General features: G+C 41.0%; 2 protein-coding genes across 6 annotated transcripts in view; both read right to left on the bottom strand.

Annotated features, from left to right (window-relative positions):
- The window catches only part of NDRG3 (NDRG family member 3), a 74501-nt gene that overhangs the window by 41407 nt on the left and 13685 nt on the right, over nucleotides 1-19409 (bottom strand). For 2 of the 4 annotated variants that reach the window (XM_036244383.1, XM_036244384.1), the window contains exons 1-3: nucleotides 12862-12956; nucleotides 10206-10362; nucleotides 4459-4494 (exon numbers count right to left, since the gene is read on the bottom strand). In XM_036244383.1, coding sequence (XP_036100276.1) covers nucleotides 4459-4494; nucleotides 10206-10362; nucleotides 12862-12869 — 201 coding nt within the window. In that variant the 5' untranslated portion in view covers nucleotides 12870-12956. Of the gene's footprint in view, nucleotides 1-4458; nucleotides 4495-10205; nucleotides 10363-12861; nucleotides 12963-19409 lie in introns of those variants that run through there. The other 2 variants (XM_036244386.1, XM_036244385.1) reach the window with 2 other exon arrangements.
- DSN1 (DSN1 component of MIS12 kinetochore complex) overlaps nucleotides 12878-19409 on the bottom strand; it is a 43455-nt gene continuing 36923 nt past the window's right edge. The window contains exon 11 of one of the 2 annotated variants that reach the window (XM_036244387.1): nucleotides 12878-12962. In XM_036244387.1, the coding sequence (XP_036100280.1) occupies nucleotides 12943-12962 (20 nt within the window). In that variant the 3' untranslated portion in view covers nucleotides 12878-12942. The remainder of the gene's footprint in view (nucleotides 12963-19409) is intronic. The other variant, XM_036244388.1, reaches the window with a different exon arrangement.

The following is a 19409-nucleotide window of genomic DNA, read 5'->3' as shown; positions in this document are numbered from 1 at the left end:
TGTGGGTGGCAACCACTCGATGTGTCTCTGTCACGTCCATATTTCTCTCTCTCTCTTCCTCCCTCTCTCCCTCCCGCTCTATCTGAAGATGAATGTAAAAAAATGTCGTCAGGTGAGGATTAAAAAAAAAAAAAAAAAAGTTCAGTGAAATGAACATATTATAAGCAATCTAATTTCCAAAAATAATGAAACAGTTAAGTCACAGTATAGCCATATGATGAAATAACAGGCAGCCATTAGTTATGAGTTTTAAAATATGGAAACAGGATTGAGTTCTAATATTAAGTCAGAAAAGAGGATACAAAATTGTATATCCAGTATGATCAACTAAAATTAAAAATAAATATTACATATACACACACATATCTCAACACTAAACATATTAACATGGTTGTCAGTGGGTTACAGAATTATGAGTTTTTCTCCAGCTATACTTTATAATTCTAATTCTCTGTGCTTTCCAAATATTCAACTATGAATATGTACTCTTTTGATAACCAGAATGTAAAAGTAAAAACTGGAAAGAAATAGAATATGGTTACCTCTGGGTAAGAAGACAATAGGTAATTTTTATTTTTAAATTTTTTTGAATTTTCTATATTTGTTTCTGATCACACACAGGATACGTGTTATTTTTTAAAGCAATATATCATGTACACAGAGAAGCGACAGCATCTATCTCAGCTCTAACTCCAAACTTTCTTTTTTTAGTTTCCAAATTTCTTTCGATCAGTTTTTGTTTTTTAACCTCACCCAAGGACATTTTCCCATTTTTATTCAGATAAAGTGGGGAGGAAAGAGAGAGAGAAACATTGACGTGAAAGGGACACATCTAGTGGCTGCCACCTGCACAACCCAACCAGGGCCGGGGACAAACTGCAACCGAGGTACATGCCCTTAGCGGGAACCAAACCCAGGTCTCTCCGGATCGCAGGCCAATGCTCTAACCAATGAGCCAAACTGGCCAGGGCTAGTTTCCAAATTTCTTAGAGATGGAATTGATCCAGGTGTAGTTGTTTATTCAGTGTGTCCATATTGATACATTTAATTATAAAAATTGTATATTTATTTCACAGAAATATTTTATTTTATTAATTTATTTTTGTTACAGATGCTTCTCCTTTTCCCCCCATTGACACCCTCCTCCCAATCCCGTCCCCCTAACTTCAAACTTTTAAATAATCTGACAAGGAGAAGAGAATTAAGCAACACTGAAATAGATAAATGGACAATAAGCCTGCTGATCCATTGTTTCAACTGGCAATCGGCTCATTTCTTCTTAAATTCTAATCACCCTTTCATTACTTTTATACCTAAATATAACTGCTGTTTGCCTTAAAGGAACTATATAGCAATGAAATCACTTGGGACAATCAAAGAACCAAAAGAAATGGTACACTTTTAATTACATTTTCAGTTACTGGGGGGAAAACCCCACATGCAGTTGATCAGTAAGGAAAACAGAGGGGCAGAGGGGGGAAAGTCAGTTCAGACTGAAGTTGTGAGCTTGGCTGATGATGCCAAGGTAACCCTGGGACATCATCAAAGATTCCTTTAAGATTTTTCTGAGGTAAGACATAGCAGAAGGAAGCCTGCAGTTATGCTAATGGACAACACCAATGCCAAGGCGCAATGCCTTTTCATTTAGTGACAATGCCAACTTTAGATTTGTTCTGCTTTGTCTCCTAAGAATGCCCAATGGTTTCTGAGAAGCCTTCAGGCAAATTAGGCCACTCGACTTCTCACATTACAGTTCCTAACTCCTAGGCCTTTAGTCAGCCTATTGCTAGACTCCTGACACAGTCTCCAAAACATCACATAAGCCTTTAACAAAGAGACAGATGAGACTGGTGATAGAAGAACATTCATGAATGCTGGAAGGGGAAAAAGAAGAGCCTAGGGTTTTTTCTTCTTTAAAGCACAAAGAAGCTATACATTCAAAACCAGTGACACACATTTGCCATCATTCTATTTGTATCAGAAATGAATTAAAAGTTATATTTAATGAGGTAAGAACAAGTTACTAAAGCTTTACTCAAAATATCAGTATTTTTAAGCCTTAATATTAAAGAGTGATTCATAATTATATTTCTAAAATTCAATTTCATTTATATCTAAATATATTTATGCATGAAAAAATCCTAAAGGCTATATTATAAAATATTAACACCAGTGAAAAAACAAACAATTTTTATTTATTTACTTTTCGGCATTTTCTAAATCTATTTTGCAATGAGTTTGTAATTTTTTATATTCTAATTTTCTCTTTTTGGGGAGGGGGTATTCAATTTGATGAAAATAAATGCTTCCACATATTTTGGTAGGAGTATAAAAATACTACTTCTGAAATTCCTCACCTTGAATTTTATTGTCACCCTCTCTCAAATAATCTCCTAGGTAAATTATATCAAATATTAACAGCAATCGCCCTGGCCAGTTTGGCTCAGTGGTTGGAGTGTCAGACTGCGGACCGAGAGGTCATGGGTTTGATTCCCAGTCAAGGGAACGTACCTGGGTTGCAGGTTTGATCCCCAGCCCCAGTGGGTGTTGTGTGGGAGGCAACCAATTGGTGTGTCTTTCTCACATCGATGTTTTTCTCTCTCTCTCTCTTTCTCCCTTCCACTCTGTCTAGAAAGCAATGAAAAAATATGTTTGGGTGAGGATTAAAAAAAAATACATATATATATATATATATATATATATATATGAACAGCAATCAATAGGTTCAATAGGTTCAACCTAGGATCCAAACCATAAATTAAGTTAGGTCAAATTAAAAACAACTAAACCTAAACTTGACTGCTACAATTTATTAAAAAATAATGACTTCTTGTTTTTGAGTAAAGGAATATAGCAAATGATTTCCTACCAGCACTGGGATGATTATGTTGTATATATAAAGTATCAAGTGGTCACACCAAGAGGTGTTTGGCATTGGGATTCAGAAATCTGTAACAACACTATGAGCCTGGCCCCTTACAAAGTGAGTCTTGTGTCCTGCCAAGGAACCTCAGCTTTATGTACAGTTCAACTCCTTATAATATTTCAGCTTTAGACATTTCCAGGTGGGAAAGAACAGGCAGGCAATGGATTCAGGAAGAATGGGGTTTATCAACCCCAACATCACCCAATGGTAAGTTAAGAAACCTGATTCTCAATTTCCTCATCTGTAAAACAGGGATAATAAAAACCACCTTGTGATATTGCTCCAAGGACTGGAGATGACATATGATTAATTATCTGTAATAGTTATCCAATAAATTATGAAATAACTGGTTTGCCTATGAAATAATTTTTAGTTCTCCCTTTTGTTGTTAATGCTATAGATTCCACTACAGTTAACATAAAACGAGTATCTGAAAATAACTGTTTACGTCTGGGTACATGGGTTGGCAGAATCCTGAAAGCAAGGAAATTGGTTTCTCAACACCTTCCTTTCCTGCCTAGCACCCTGCGAATCTACTTCATGCTGCTTCTGACAACCACAGCTCTGACATCATCCCTTAGGTAGGAGTTGGGCTTCATGGGCTTGTAAGATTCCCATTTCCATGTAGTCATTCTTTCCTCCCATTTCTTTCAGGGCCAGTCAACAGATAAAGTAGATAGATGAAGAATTGCTGGTTCAATTTTTAAATTGGTAATAGAGCTACAGGCAAAAACAGCAACAACAACAAAACAGACTAGGAAGAGGACAATATCATTTAAGAAAATACTAATGAATCAGGTTGAATTTTGTATTTCTAAACATAAAGCCAAGAGAAATCTATATTCTGTATTAATAACACTTGTCTTTTTTTATTTTATTTTTATTATTATTAATCCTCACTGGAGGACATTTTTTTGCACTTATTTTCAGATAGAGTGGGAGGGAGAGAGGGATGAAGAAAGAGAGAGAGAGAAACATCGACATGTCTATGAGAGACACATGGAATGGTTGCCACCCACATGACCCCAACCGGGGCCGGGAACAAACTGTAACCGAGGTACATGCCCTTAGCGGGAATCGAACTCGGGACTCTCTGGTCCACAGGCCGACGCTCTAACTGCTGAGCCAAACCAGCCAGGGCACACTTGTCTTTTTTTTAAGGAAAAGATTTTGTTGTTGAGTCTCCCCTCCAAATTGCCCCTCCCCCACCTTCTCTGCAGGAAGGTGACAATCCTCCATTTGACACCTGTGACTGGGGTGTCCAATATCATCTGAAGAAAGGAGATCTTAATCACAGAGAGAGAGCTCAACCCAGTAACTGACAACCATAAAACAGGCAGCTGGCAGACAATTTTTGAATATAATAGCAAATTGTTTTAAATAAATTTGATCCAATAACTAAAAGAACATGAAGGAGCTGTGACTGTTATGAAGAGAGATCCTTCATAACCTCTACAAGACCACCAGCACAGGGAAGGAAGCACTGCAGAGAACCTGTACACAGCCCTCCTTGGTGCTTGTACAGTTCTTACCTGACAGTCAAAGTCCTGGAAGTTTCGTGTACCATTCTGTCAACAGAAGGCAGAAAACACAGTCAGTTTCCCCATGTGGCTTCCCCAGATGTGCAGCAAATTCAGTTCACAGTGAAAGTAGTGCATGTAAGCCTCTTGGTTGCCATAAAACTAAAATGGTTCCTCTCATCAAAAAGGCTTCAGAGGCAGGGTGGGTTCCTAATATGTGTTAGTAAAAGGTGAGTTTTTAGAGGTGAGATTACACTTTGATGAGTTTCCTATGATTATAAAGGAAAGCAGCTTGCTTTCCCAGTAAAGCTTGTAACTTCTTGCCTCCCTATCTAAGAAGAGCAGTGAGAACTTGTAGGAGAAGGGTAAGACATGGATCACAGTCTGACAGCAAACTTACAACCCACAAAGAAGCACCTGGGAGGAAAGGAGTTGGAGACAACCCTGAGAGGAGCGAGGGAGGGCAGGAGTCAGAATGCTCAGAACCAGGAATTAAAGAAAGGATTAAGGAGAGAATGAATAAAGATATAGATGAATCGGAAATGGAAGACTTGAAATTTAACAAGAAAGACAATGTCATTGAAGGAGGGAAAGAAAAACAAAATAGGATTCCTAATACACTGACTTATCTGTTGCATCCCATAAAACAGCTGATAGCAAGGACACATCACTGAATCATTTAAAAAGCAGAACATAGTAAAAAGAGGCCCAAGGATAAATCACTAAACTTCTAAAAAGAGATTATATCATAGTAATGTTTGATTAAAAAAAAAATCAGTGGGAATGACTCAGAGGCATTTTTGTAGTATTTTAGATGCCAGAGTACAAAAGTATTGACATAAGAGCATATAAAAAGGATAATGAGTGATGTGTTTGGAAGGGAAAAAAAACCTTCTGATGTTTCATAAAGTAAAGCCCCTCCGCTGAAAAAAACCTTTCTTTATTTAGAAACTATGCTATCATAAAGTATCTTTTCTGCCTACAATGGTTTCCAGAAGTTGTAGAGCTGCTAATAATAAGCACCTTCCCAAAAGCTACCCCTCCAGAGATCTAGATATCTGATCACAAGAGAACTAAGTAGTCCAATCCCCCTTCAAGAAGATTCTCTTAGCCCTGGCCTGTGTGGCTCGCCTCAGTTGGCTGGGTGTCGTTCCATGCACCATCAGGTTGCTGGTTCAATTCTTAGTCAGGGTACATGGCCGGGTTGTGAGTCAGGGGCTCAATCCCCAGTCAGGAGGCACGCAAGAGGCAGCCTATCAATGTTGCCCCTCACATCGTTGTTTCTCTCTCTCTCCCTCCTTTCCTCTCCCTTCCTCTCTCTCTAAACATCAATAAAAATATCTTAAAAAGAATAAATAAAATGGTCAATTAAAAAAGAACAATCTTATAAACAGTTCTGTATTCCATTACTGGCAGGACAAAACAGAGATGTTTGAAGCACAGTCCAGTGTGGTATAAAAACACCCAAAGAGTCCGGCTGGTGTGGCTCAGCGGTTGAGTATTGACCCATGCACCAAGAGGTTGCCAGTTCAACTCCCAATCAGGACACATGCCCAGATTGTGGGCCCGATCCCCAGTGGGGGGCATGCAGGAGGCAGCCAATTGATGTTCTCTCTCATCGATGTTTCTATCGCTCTCTTCCTCTCACTTCCTCTCTCTCTAAAATCAATAAAGGAAAAAAAAAAAAAAAAACACCCAAAGATACAAACTGCCCTCCACATAAGAGGAACTAGTAGACCAGCTGGGATGATCTACAGCAGCATTATCTGATATGGTAGTCGTTCGTCACACATAGCAATTAAAATTAAAATTTTACAGTTTCTTAAGAAAGTCGTACTACCCACATTTCAAGTGCTCAGCAGACACACATAGCTAGTGGCAACTGTATTATTGGGCAACGCAAATACAAAGCATTTCCATTACTGCAGAAACTTCTAGACAACACTGATCTAGAGAAAGTAAGTTTTTGAAGGAATAAGGTTATGGATGAGCAGACCATATTTCTCTAAAGGTGGCAGTAAAATCACAATAGATTACCAATCATAGAGAGACTGCAGATGACACCAAGGAATGGTAGACATAGCTAGTCTAAAGTATTATTCCTGGCATGAAACCAAGTTCACAAAATAAAGTCTGATGCAATCAGAGCATGGAAAGACAACAAAGATACTGTGCAGATGGGACTGGATAGCATACTTCCAAGAAATGCTGCCAATGGTAAAAAGGATTATAGTGTTCCTAGCCCCCACTAGCCCCATTATATTCCTGAGAACTTCTTTAGAGAAAGCATTGTGTTTAATTTCTAATCAGACCATGAGAAGCAGAAGGAAGTCTCATGGACTAGGGTAGATGGTTTGAGTAAAATATAAATAACCAGACAGTGAGCCCCTGGTTCCTGATTCAACTTGCACCTTCCCCCAAATAAAACACAAAACCTGGTACAAATTAGGTGCTTGATATATATTTATAAAATGAATAAGCCATATAATAACATTAAATGTTGAAAGATTTTTTTTAAAGCCTGGCCAGTGTGGCTCAGTGGCTTGAGCGTCATCCCATGTACAGAGAAGTCCTGGTTCGATTCCTGGTCAGGGCACATGCCTGGCTTGATTCCCAGTTGGGAGCATGCAGGAGGCAGCCAATCGATGTATCTCTCTCACATTGATGATTCTATCTCTATCTCTAAAAATTCAATAAAAACACAAGGAAAGAAGGGAGGGAGAGAGGGAGGGAGAGAAGGAAGAGGGAGGGAGGGAGGGAGGGAAGGAAGAAGGAAGGAAGGAAGGAAGGGCGAGCCCTGGCCAGTTCAGTGGTTAGAGCGTCAGCCGAGGACCAAAGGGCTGTAGGTTCAATTCCCAATCAAAGGCATGTACCTGGGTATCAGGTTCAATCCCCGGCCCTGGTTGGGTTGTTTGGGAGGCAACCAGTTGATGTGTCTCTCTCACATGGATGTTTCTCTCTCTCTACCCCCCCCCCCGTCTCTCCTTCCCGTTCTATCTGAAGATAAATGCAAAAATGTCCTCCAGTAAGAATAAAAAAATAAAAATATAAATAAATAAAATAACCTCTACCCTCACAGATTGTCAGGTTAACATTATGTGTCACTGACCCCTTCAATAAAAACTCTGTGGGCACCCTGCTAAGTTGTGGCTAAGGCTTGGGCTCTTCCCACCAACTCCTGCTGACCTTGTTGAGAACTCTGTCACAGTAGCATCATTACTTGCTTGGGAACTAATTTCCTGCTCCAGTCCCATCTAGAGAATTTCTGACAACTGATGTGAAAACCACCTCTTAGTTAGCACATTAAGGGACACCCACCCTCTAGTGCATGGCAGATGTAGTACTTCCCGAACATTCTTTAATGAAAATGTCATTAAATCTGTTTTTAATTTTTTTTTACTCTCACCCGAGGACATTTTTCCATTTTGGTTCAGATATAGAGGGAGGGAGAGAGAGGAAGAGAGACAGAGAGAAACATCGAAGTGAAAGGGACAGATCAAGTGGCTGCCTCAGCCAGGGCCAGGGATGAATCTCAATCAAGGTTTGTGCCCTTGACAGGAATCGAACCCATGACTCATTGGTCTGCAGGCCGACGCTCTAACTGTTGAGCCAAACTGGCCAGGGCTTAATTTATTTTTTTAAAGAAACCTTGCCACTAACCCTTTACCTCTCTCTGCTGTCTGAAGGTTATAAAAAAGCTAATCCCTGAGTTCTCCCTCCTCTCCGCCTCTCCTCACATTTCTAGTCACTAGTATAAAGGGAAATCAAACTATAACAGGGTCTACCTCACTTCCTACTTTATTTTATTAAAAAAATTTTTTTTTCTTTATTGATTTCAGAGAGAGAGGAAGGGAGAGGGAGAGAGAGATAGAAACATCAACAGGAGAGAACATCGACCAGCCGTCGATATGCCCCCCACTAGGGATTGGGCCCACAACCTGGGCACATGCCCTGACCAAGAATTGAACCGGTAACTTCTTGGTGCATGTGTTGAAGCTCAACCACTGAGCCATACTGCCCGGGCTTCACTTCCTACTTTAACAACAACTAAAACAAATTAAATAACTTGTTTCTGTTCTCCTTACTAAATATTTATTCCCCTTCTTGATATTATCTCAATTCTTCAGGGTCCAACTGTGTCCTCCTACTTATTTTCTCAAGCCTGGCCTCTGGCTTTTACTAGGCTCAGTAGTATCTGAATCAACAATAGGTAGAGGAGGGCAGGGAAAATGAAGCACAAACCAGTCAGCTCTCCTGCTTGTTATAAGGTCTTTTGGGTGAAGAGGTGGAAACAACCAGCTACCAGAGGTGGCAGATTATGGGAAGACCTCTAGACCCCTGATTCAAGTTGAAGTCAACAGATGTGAGATCTAATCCTGGCTTCACCACCTTACTAGACACTAACATTGGACAAGTCATATAACCTCTCTGAGTCTTATCTGTAAAGTGGAGTTAAAAATATCTGTGAAAATGCTTTGAAAATGGTTAAAATGCTACTTAAAAATAAAACAGCCCTGGCCAGTTTGGCTCAGCAGTTAGAGCATCGGCCTGTGGTCCAGAGAGACCCGGGTTCGGTTCCCGCTAAGGGCACGTACTTTGGTTGCAGTTTGTCCCCGGCCCTGGTTGGTCGTGAGGGTGGCAGCCACTCGATGTGTCCCTTCACTCTCTCTCTCTCTCTTCCTCTCTCTCCCTCCCACTCTATCTGTACAAAAAATGGAAAAATATCCTCAGGTGAGGATAAAAAAAATAATAATAATAAAAAAATAATAATAAATAAAACAAAAACATTTCATATGCCTGTACAATTTCTTCCCCCCAAAGCAAAGATAGGTGCTAGCAGGTGCTTCTTTTCATCACTAGAGTCAAAACGAGTATGACAAAATTATCCACTTCACAATTCTGAGCTATAGACAAAATCACAGGCATACTAAAATTAAATGGGGAAAGTACCAACAAATGACAAGAGAAAAGTTAACATAAGCCTCACTTAGAGCTATTTTGAGAATACTTCCTCATAGTCATCTCAGGACAAATTTCTCCATATTCGGTTAGGTCTAGATTTCCTTTAGCTCCCTGAAGCCTGGAAGAGTACAGTGACGTCTTTGCTAAGGGTATATCTATGAGGAGAATGGAGAGAAAGATAAACTGAAATAATACACATATCTAGGCTTCTCCTTAAAGAGACAGGGCAAGCCATAGATGTGATGCCAAAACACCTTTAGAGAGAACGTAGTGGAAAGGTCTTAGGTTTGGAGTAGGAGAGATGTAAATTTTAGTCTCAGCTCTGCCACTTACTGACTGGGCAAACCACTTTTTCAGTCAGATTATCTTTTTTTTCCAATCCTCACTCGAGGATATTTTACCATTTGTCTTCAGATAGAGTGGGGGGGGAGAGAGACAGAGAGAGAGAGAAAAACAGACGTGAGGGAGACACACTGACTGGTTGTCTCCCACAAGACCCCGACCGGGGCTAGGGACTGAGCCACAACTGAGGTACATGCCCTTGACCGGAATCAAACCTGGGACTCTGGTCCTCAGGTGGACGCTCTAACCGCTGAGCCAGGGCTCAGTCAGATTTTCATCTGCTAAGCAAGAAATAATACTATCTACTTCAGAGGGATACTGTGATGATTGAAAGAAAGAAGGCATGTAAAGTACCTGGCACATAAAAGGGGGGTGCTTAATAAATAACAGCAGGATAAGTAAAAAAAAAAAACAACTCCCCCCAAACAAAAAAGACATCTATCTACTATTCAAACCTGAAGGCTTAATCCTCTAATAGCTGTGGTTCTCATCTGGGGAGAACTTTGTCCTTCAGGAGACATTTGACAATGTCTGGAGACTTTTTTGACTGTAATGACTCGGGGGGAGCTCCTGGCATCCAGTGGGTCGAGGCCAAGGATACTGTTCAACACCCTACAATGCACACAACAGTCTTTTACAATAAATAATTATCTAGCCCAAAACATTAATAGTGGTAAGACTCTACAACAAGCATTCTTAGGTACTCAATCAGAGTAAGCTACTTCACCTCTCTTAGCCTTAGTTTCCTCACCAGCAATATGGGAATAATTGATCTGGGTATGCAACATCACCAAGCTATTGGCAGGATCAAATGAAATAATGGATGAGAGGCATTATCATCATTATACCTTTCACAATGTATACAAAAACACCCACTTGCTGGGCAAAGACAGAAGCACTAATATATGAGGTAGGGTTGGGGGGTGAAATTCTTTGTTTGGGAATGTCACCATCCTAAGAGGGCCTCTTCCCAATCTATTTCTTCTATTTTTTTTTTTTTTATCCTCACCCGAAAACATTTTTGCATTTATCTTCAGATAGAGCAGGAGGGAGAGAGGAAGAGAGAGAGAGAAACATAGATGTGAGAGAGACACACCGACTGGTTGCCACCCACACGACCCCAATTGGGGCCTGGGACAAACTGCAACTGAGGTACGTGTCCTTAGCGGACCCAGGTCCCTCTGGTCCCAGGCCGACACTCTAACCGCTGAGCCAAACTGACCAGGGCCCAGTCTATATCTATAAAGCTTCACTGGAGCAGAGGAGCTCTTATGCACAGTGATTGAATAGGAGTACTTCTCAGGGAGAGAGATGGATTATGGGAAGTGGGTAGAAACAGCACAGGCATATCAAAGAGGAGCTAACAGATGTTAGGAAGTAAGGCACTGATTACTTGAATTCTTAGACTGCTTGGGCTGCCTGAGTAATTTAAACAATAGAAATTTATTTTCTCACACTTCTGGAGGCTGAAAAAACAAAATCAAGATTCCAGCATGAGTTAGTTTCTGGTAAGACGTTTTTTCCTGGCTTGCAAATGGCCACCATCTTGCTGTGTCCACATATAACAGTCATCTCTCTCTCTCTCTTCCTCTTCTCTCTCTTTTTTTTTATCCTCACCTGAGGACATTTTTCCATTTTTTGTTCAGATAGAGTGGGAGGGGGAGAGAGAGAGAGAGAGAAAGAGAGAAACATCGACGTGAAAGGGAACACATCGAGTAGTTGTCACCCACACGACCCAACCAGGGCCAGGGACAAACTGCAACCAAGGTATGTGCCCTTAGCGGGAACCGAACCCAGGTCTCTCCAGACCGCAGGCCAACGCTCTAACTGCTGAGCCAAACCGGCCAGGGCCTGATATATCATTTTTGGGACAGCCTTTCACATGCACCAAAAGAGAGAACTTAAAGGAGTTTTTTAAAACATGAGGGGGAAGAATCAAAAGAAACCAAAGGGGTGTAAACAACGTGTGTACCTTGCCAAGGGAAAGAGCAAAAAATCTGATGAAAAATAAAGGAAGGGGTGAGAGTGGGGATGGAGAGATGATGTTACAGGGAAGAAAATGGGGCTGATAGGATTCAACAGCAAATTAATAAAACTTAGTAAGTCAACAGCCACTGAAGTTGTAGGTGAAGGGCCTTCCTTTGGGTAAAAATGGAAACAGGCAACAGTATCTTTTGGTGTATCCCTCATCACAACCTCACCCATTTTACCCTCACTCTTCATCAATACATCCTCAAGGAAAAATGCCAGGCAGTCATTCACACCAAGATACAAGAGTATTTTAATAGGAGACAATGACAATAAACCAAAAGAAGAGTATTGAAAAAAAGGAATTTCAGGCACATTTACTGAATGAAGAGGGACTGGAGAGACAATAAGCCTTTCTTTGCTTTTTGGTAATTTATATCACACTGCTTGTTACTTTGTGTAGTTCTCTAACAGTAAAATAAGGTATATTACCGACATCCAGGCATCCCTGATGACAACATGCTGACAGAAGGGTCCCATCACATACTTGACAAACTGTAGGGACAGTGTTGCAGCCTGTGCAGCTCACCAGCCATGGATATTAAATTTTCCTTATAGAAACTGAAACTCAAGACACTTGGATCCTAAGTCAGACCCCACTGTCATACTTTCTACTTACCTTTGCCTTATTATTTTTTCCCTTAGTATCTCTAGCTGTAAGAGAGAAAAATCTCAAGGATAACTTTATTGAATTTGGCCCGTGGAAACAAAGTAGGAGGAAAGAAAAGAGAGGAAAGGCATCAAAAAGACAGTTAAAAAATATATTTTAAGCCTGGATGGTGGGGCTCAGTCATCCCATGGACTGAGAGGTCCCAGTTTGATTCTCAGTCAGGGCACATGCCTGGGTTGTGGGCTCGATCTCCAGTGGGGGATGTGCAGGAGGCAGCTGATCGATATTTCTCTCTCACATTGATGTATGTTTCTATCTCTCTCTCCCTAAAAAAATCAATAAAAACATATTAAATATATATATATATATATTTAAGTATTCCCTCCATAGAAAGTCAAGCTAAATGTTTTGAGTATGAGACATTTTAGTGAAAAGAGTAGTCTCTACATTTTAGTGAAAACAGTAGTCTTTACCTTATCATTTAGAAGTGGCTTGATCTCTGTGAGTTGAACATCCTGAAGTTCATCCATGAGGAAGATTAAAGTAGAGGATTCTCAAAAATAAATCAGTAACTCTGAAACAAAATAGAAGGAAGTGAAGAAAAAGGCTTAAATTAGGAGTTGGGCCCTGGTTGGGTAGCTCCGTTGGTTAGAGCGTTGTCGATACGCCAAGGCTGCAGGTTCAATTCCCCATCAGGGCAAATATAAGAATCAACCAATGAATGCATAAATAAGTGGAACAACAAATCAATGTTTCTCTCTTCTTTCCTCTCTATAATCAATTTTTAAAAAATTTAAACCAAGAGTTAGAAATATAATAGTCCCATTACATCTATTCATTCAAATATTAGAGGTTATTATGTGTCATACATTGCTCAGGGTGTTGAAGACACAGGAAACTAGATAGGTATGGCAGACAGACTCAAAGTGGCTTCCATGATCTCTGCCTCCAGGTATTCATATCCTTGAATAATCTTCCCCCCTCCCCACTAAGTGTGGGCAAGATCCATGACTTTTTTATAATTTCTCAAAGGACCCAGAGGATGCCAATCAGAAACACTCCTCAAACTATGGACCCCCACATACCAACCATAAGCATCCCAAACATATGTACCACTTACAGAGCACAAGCTTGATGATAATTTAACTTCCCTGTAGAACATGGTTCTTTTCTCAGGTCCCAGGCATCCTATAAACTTGGCTAAGCTACTGAATGCCCAGAAACTGAATTTCTTTTTTTTAATCCTCACCTGAGGATATTTTTCCATTTATCTTCAGTGGGAGTGAAGGGGAGAGAAAGAGAGAGAGAGCGAGCAAGCAAGCGACATTGATGTGAGAGAGACACATAGACTGGCTGCCTCCTGCAGGACCCCAACAAGGGTCGGGGACGAACCACAACCGAGGTATGTGCCCTTGACCGAAATTGAACCCATGACTCATTGGTCTGTGGGCCGACACTAACCGCTGAGCCAAACTGGGCAGGGCCAGAAACTGAATTTTTTAGTTTGTTTTTTTTACCAGTTATATTTCTTTTTTTTTAATCCTCACCCGAGGATATTTTTTCTCCATTTATCTTCAGATAGAGTGGGAAGGAAGGAGGGAGAGGGAGAGAGGAGAGGGAGGGAGAGGGGGAGAGAGGGAAGGAGGGAGAGGGAAGGAGGGGGGAGGGGGGAGGGGAGAGGGAGAGGGAGAGGGAGAGGGAGAGGGAGGGAGGGAGAGAGAGAGAGAGAGAGAGAGAGAGAGAGAGAGAGAGAGAGAGATTGGTTGTCTCCCACACAACTCCAACCAGGGCCAGGGACTGAACCGCAACCAAGGTATGTGCACTTGACCGGAATCAAACCTGCAACTCTTTTGGTCTGCAGACTGATGCTCTAACCGCTGAGCCAAACCAGCCAGGGCTTTACCCATTATATTTCAAAAGGTGATGAGGTGGCTTGAATTTTTTATCACTTATTTCAGCCAACATCTACAATTCTCTCTTTAACAGTCATGCTTTGACCCAGTTAGCTCTAAAAATATTGGCCTAACTGGTATCTACTTGTTGTGTGTTTATTTTTTTTATCCTCACCCGAGGACATTTTTTGATATTTTGTTCAGATAGAGTGAGAGGGAGAGAAAGAGAGAGAAACATCGACGTGAAAGGGAACACATCGAGTAGTTGCCACCCACATGACCCAACCAGGGCCAGGGACAAACTGCAACCGAGGTATGTGCCCTTAGCAGGAACCGAACCCAGGTCTCTCCAGACCGCAGGTCGACGCTCTTAACCACTGAGCCAAACTGGCCAGGGCTGTTGTGTTTATTAATCACATTATAAACTGTGGCTACTTTTCATTTGGACTTCACTGTTTATCAGTAATTTAAAATGGTAATTTTAGCCCAGCCGGGGTGGCTCAGTGGATGAGCATCGACCCATGCACCAAGAGGTCGCTGGTTTGATTCCCGGTCAAGGTACATGCCCAGGCTGTGGGCCAAATTCCCAGTGGGGGGCATGCTGGAGGTGGCCAATCGATGTTCTCTCTCGTCAATGTTTCTATCTCTCTCCCCCTCTCCCTTCCTTTCTCTCTAAAAATCAATAAAGAAAAAAAGTTTTTTTGAATAAAATGGTAACTTTAAAATCTTTTTCCTAGTATAGAAGCAATACCATATGTGCTCACTTTAGAAAATGTGGAAAGCACAGAATAATGAAAAGATATTTTACTTAGTCCTTCCATCTAAAGACAATTACTGCTAAGATTTTAGTCTATTTCCATTTGTATTTTTTCCATGTAAAATGGTGACTTCCTAAAAATGTTTTTCCAGCCCACCTGCTTTATTCCTTACTCTAACTCACTCACTTGGAAGCAGGGTACTTCAAGATGTTGATTACTCAAATATGACTCCACATAGGGCCTGTTCAAGAGCCTCAGGGACAGAGGAAAGCCCTAGCTGCCCTCAGGTCCAAAGTGACTGGCATTCACCTAGTGCTCCTATGCATTTTTTAAAGATTAAAAAAAAAAGTGATGATGTAATGTTTGGGCCAGGACAAACACTTAAATAAAGGCACAAATTAAATGAAAAGGCTGCCCCTGTCAGCTGGGCCCAATGCAGACTTAATGCAGGACAGGAAGCTTCTCCAGTGTGACTTAGGAATTGGCAACAAGACAATAGATGTTCACCTTCCACATTATAGGGGACCTAATGCATTCTTCTGGAGACTCAATTTTTGCTTAGTTCTCATTATCCTGAATCCTTGCCAATTACTAGTTTTGCAACACCTATAAGAAAACTAAGACCACATGGTAGAAAATTCCATCTCCAGATCTCTCAGCTACATGGACCAGCTTCCCTCTGGGGATCTAAGGCCTGCAGTTCCCTCTGCACAAATGATATGGCTGCCAGATCCATCCTGGTACTAAGGGCTATTAATATTTTTTTAAAGCTAGTAGGGATTTTACAAACTGTAGTAGGTAACAAAATGTTTACGCTCTTTCCCTGCTTTATGAGGTAAGAGGGAGGACTGAAAAGTAAAAACCAGCCACCCTCGATCTGAAGAAGTAAGCCTGGTACCAAATGGCTAGAACGGTATAAATCCTACACTCTGCCAGGAATTATAACCTAAACACCTCATCTTTAATCCTCATAACAGTCTTCTCAGGTATATATCTTCATTTCTTACTTTAAAGATGAAAAACTTAAGCTTAGAGAGAAATTAAGTGACTTTTCCAATATCCCACATCTAAGTAAGTAATAGGGCAAGGATTAAAAAGCCTTTGCTTTCCAGACTATACCATAATGTCAACGCCAGGCTCCATCTACTGGCTGTAGAACCCTGGGCAAATTTCTTCTCCTCTAACCACAGGACACCTCCTCGAAGTAAAAGTAATAGAAGCCCAGAGCAATCCTGTACCTCTGACTCAGATGCCTTAGAATGAAGTTTGAGTCATCACACCAGGACAAGAAACCTCAATACCTCAATTGTTAGCTGAAGACTAGGAGAACATGAGTAGGAAAAAGAGAAACAAAATTCCAGCTATTACTTGGTAACCAGTTTCAGAAACAAGAGTTATTTCTTGCTTTTGTTAGAATAGTGAGCCTCAAACAAACACCTGGATATCTTGTTCAGGATCTTAGACATAATCAGTTTTGAGTAATGACAGTCCAATAGGTGACCTCATCATGAGTGGAGTTGAGAGATGAAGGAAAGGCTTAATTATTAGCACCAATCCCTAATAGAGATGAGGAGGAAGGGATAGAGAAAGAGTCTATTAATCTAATTTTACTTTGCCTTCTTCTAAAAAAGATTTCAAAAAAATTCAACAGACCAGACTAATTAGAAAGGGAATATATTGGAGAAAGATAGAAGTTTAGTAGGTTAGTGAAGAAATCTAGCTATAAGGTGACAAGAGCCTTACCCTGCTATTAGAATCACAGATATAAAGGGAGAGCTGGAGTATAAAACGGGCGAAAATAGTGTGAGATCAGAGAAGTCAGATTTTGCCAAGGTTTTACAGAGGTTCAGAACAAGCCACCCAAGATGTGCCTAAGTGGTATGCGGATTACTTCAAGCTAAAGGTAACCGAGACCCTGCTGGCTCAAAAGAAACTTCTGTCCAGTCCCCCGCCCCATTCCCCCACTATCTAGAAGAATTTAGGAGCCTGGCCCATATTAAGAGTTATCACCAGAAATTACTTTTTACCTATCTATATGGCAGGACAAACTAATAACTGCTGAACATGTGCTCTCTCTGCAATTACTTTCTGAAACCCCAAAGTGCATTAACTCATCCCTAGCTCAGAATATCTCAATTTCCCTTTCTGTCTCTGATCCTCTTGGGTATGTAGGGTTCCCATACATAGGTATGTAATTACATTTGGTTATTTTTTCTTGTTAATCTATCTCATGTTTATTTGATTATTATTAGACTTGCTGAATAATCTCTGAGACTAAAGTTTCTTCCTCCTACCCAGTTTCTAGTAGAGGGATAAAAAAATGATGGTGCAATGAACGGAAATGGGGGCACTGCAAAGCAATAACAGAGAAAGTGGTGAAATATATCAATTTTGAGTCACAGTTGAAAATTGGGCATCCAAGGGACCAGAGCACAGGGTAGAGCGAGATTTAGTGAGGAAAATCTGTAGGTACTAAAGGGGAACAGAGTTTGCCACCCCAAAATATGCCTCTTTGGGATAGCGATTATTTCAGGCTGGTTAATTTTAAGAAACAGCAGACAAGGAAAAAGCTCTGAAAAGCAAGTAGAAGGATATTATAAAAGGAAATTTACATTTGTAAGGGAAACCTCCACCTGTATGGGTGTTTCCCTCACTACACCAGGCCTGCATTCACTCTTTTTTTTTTTTTTTTTTTATCCTCGCCCAAGGACATTTTTCCGTTTTTTGTACAGATGGAGTGGGAGGGAGAGAGAGGAAGAGAGAGAGAGGGAAACATCGATGTGAAAGGGACACATCGAGTGGCTGCCACCCGCACGACCAACCAGGGCCGGGGACAAACTGCAACCGAGGTACATGCCCCTAGCGGGAACCGAACCCGGGTCTCTCCGGACCGCAGGCGGACGCTCTAACCGCTGAGCCAAACCGGCCAGGGCTGCATTCACTCTTAATGATGAAGACATGGACTTACATCTATAAAACAATCTTATTCTTGTTTATTGTGCTTTGCCTAGTAACTTCCCAGAACTGACTCTCCATCCCCAACACCTTCTTTTGTCTTTAGCTGAAGGTGGTATTTAAGGTGATGGCTTGACATTTTGGAGAGTTATTCAGTTTTCCTGGGTCTCTCCCATGTACACAGGAAGTATACATTTGATTAAACTTCTTTTCTCCTGTTAATCTGTCTTGTGTCAATTTGATTATTAGTCCAGCCAGAAAGGTAGGAGGAAAATTATTTTTCCTCCTCCACAGCACTCACCAAACCAGAAACGTGCAGGAGCTACAGGCCTTGGGCTCTTCTGAAAGACAACTCAGTAATGAAAAAGAAAGCAGAACTAGTAAGAAAGAAAAAATGCTCAAGAGATGCAAGAGGTAATACAGAAATACAAAGTCAAAGAAGTCAAGGGAGAAGAGAAGTTTACATGAAAGGGGACAAAACTATTAAATAATGAAGAGGAAAGGAAAATAGAGAGGACTAAGAAAGGGCCATTTTCTTTGACAGTGAAAGCCAACAGTATTAAAATCTAAGAAAAATGAGGTTCTGTTCTCTGTGCTAACAACAGCAACAACAAAAAAGCCCATGACTATGACCTTTTAGAAATACAGAAATTGACATTTCTGAATTTAAATGTAAGCAGAAATGTTCCTGCGATGGCCAGGAGAGGCACCAGTGTTCTTTGATATTCAGCACTTGAGAGGACCTTTAAAGATCATGGAGACCGGCTGGTGTGGCTCAGTGTATTGAGCATCCTCCTGTGGACTGAGAGTTCCCAGTTCAATTCCTGGTCAGAGCACATGCCAGGTTATGGGTTTGATTCCCAGTGGGGGGCGTGCAGGAGGCACCCGATCAATGTTTCTCTCTCACATTGATGTTTCTCTCACTCTCTCCCTTCCTCTCTAAAAAAAAATCAATAAAAACGTATTAAAAATAAAAGATCATCGAGACTACTGAGTTTTATTTTTTGCACCCAAACTCCGAAATAGAGAACAGAAAAATGTGTAGCGGTGCTGGCTGAAGTGGTGGTGAGACAGCTAGGGCTCTGTTTAAATAAAGTCCAGCAAAATATTTCTGAGTGCAACCTTTGTCCACTCAGAAAAAGTGGATGCCCAGATTCTTCCAGTCATAAAAAGAGCCCTTAAGCACATCAGATGTAAACTTTCGACCCAGGTGGGCTCCTACCTAGCTGAGTAGCACTGGGCAAAGCATTTTCCCTTTGTAGACCTCAATTTCCCCATCTGTAAAGGGAAGAGGTTGGGCGGGATAATCTTTTGGCCCGACAGGGCTGACATTCTGTGACCCAGAAGCTCTCTGTAAATGTAGTGTTTTAGATTTTACATTCTCCCCCAGGGTAAGAACTCCCCTGTCTCCTGCCT

The sequence above is a fragment of the Molossus molossus genome, unplaced genomic scaffold (genome assembly GCF_014108415.1).
Source record: "Molossus molossus isolate mMolMol1 unplaced genomic scaffold, mMolMol1.p scaffold_m16_p_6, whole genome shotgun sequence".
Classification (NCBI taxonomy): Eukaryota; Metazoa; Chordata; class Mammalia; order Chiroptera; family Molossidae; genus Molossus; species Molossus molossus.
Note: the sequence above shows the minus strand (reverse complement) of the source record. Positions and strands in the feature narration are given on the sequence as shown.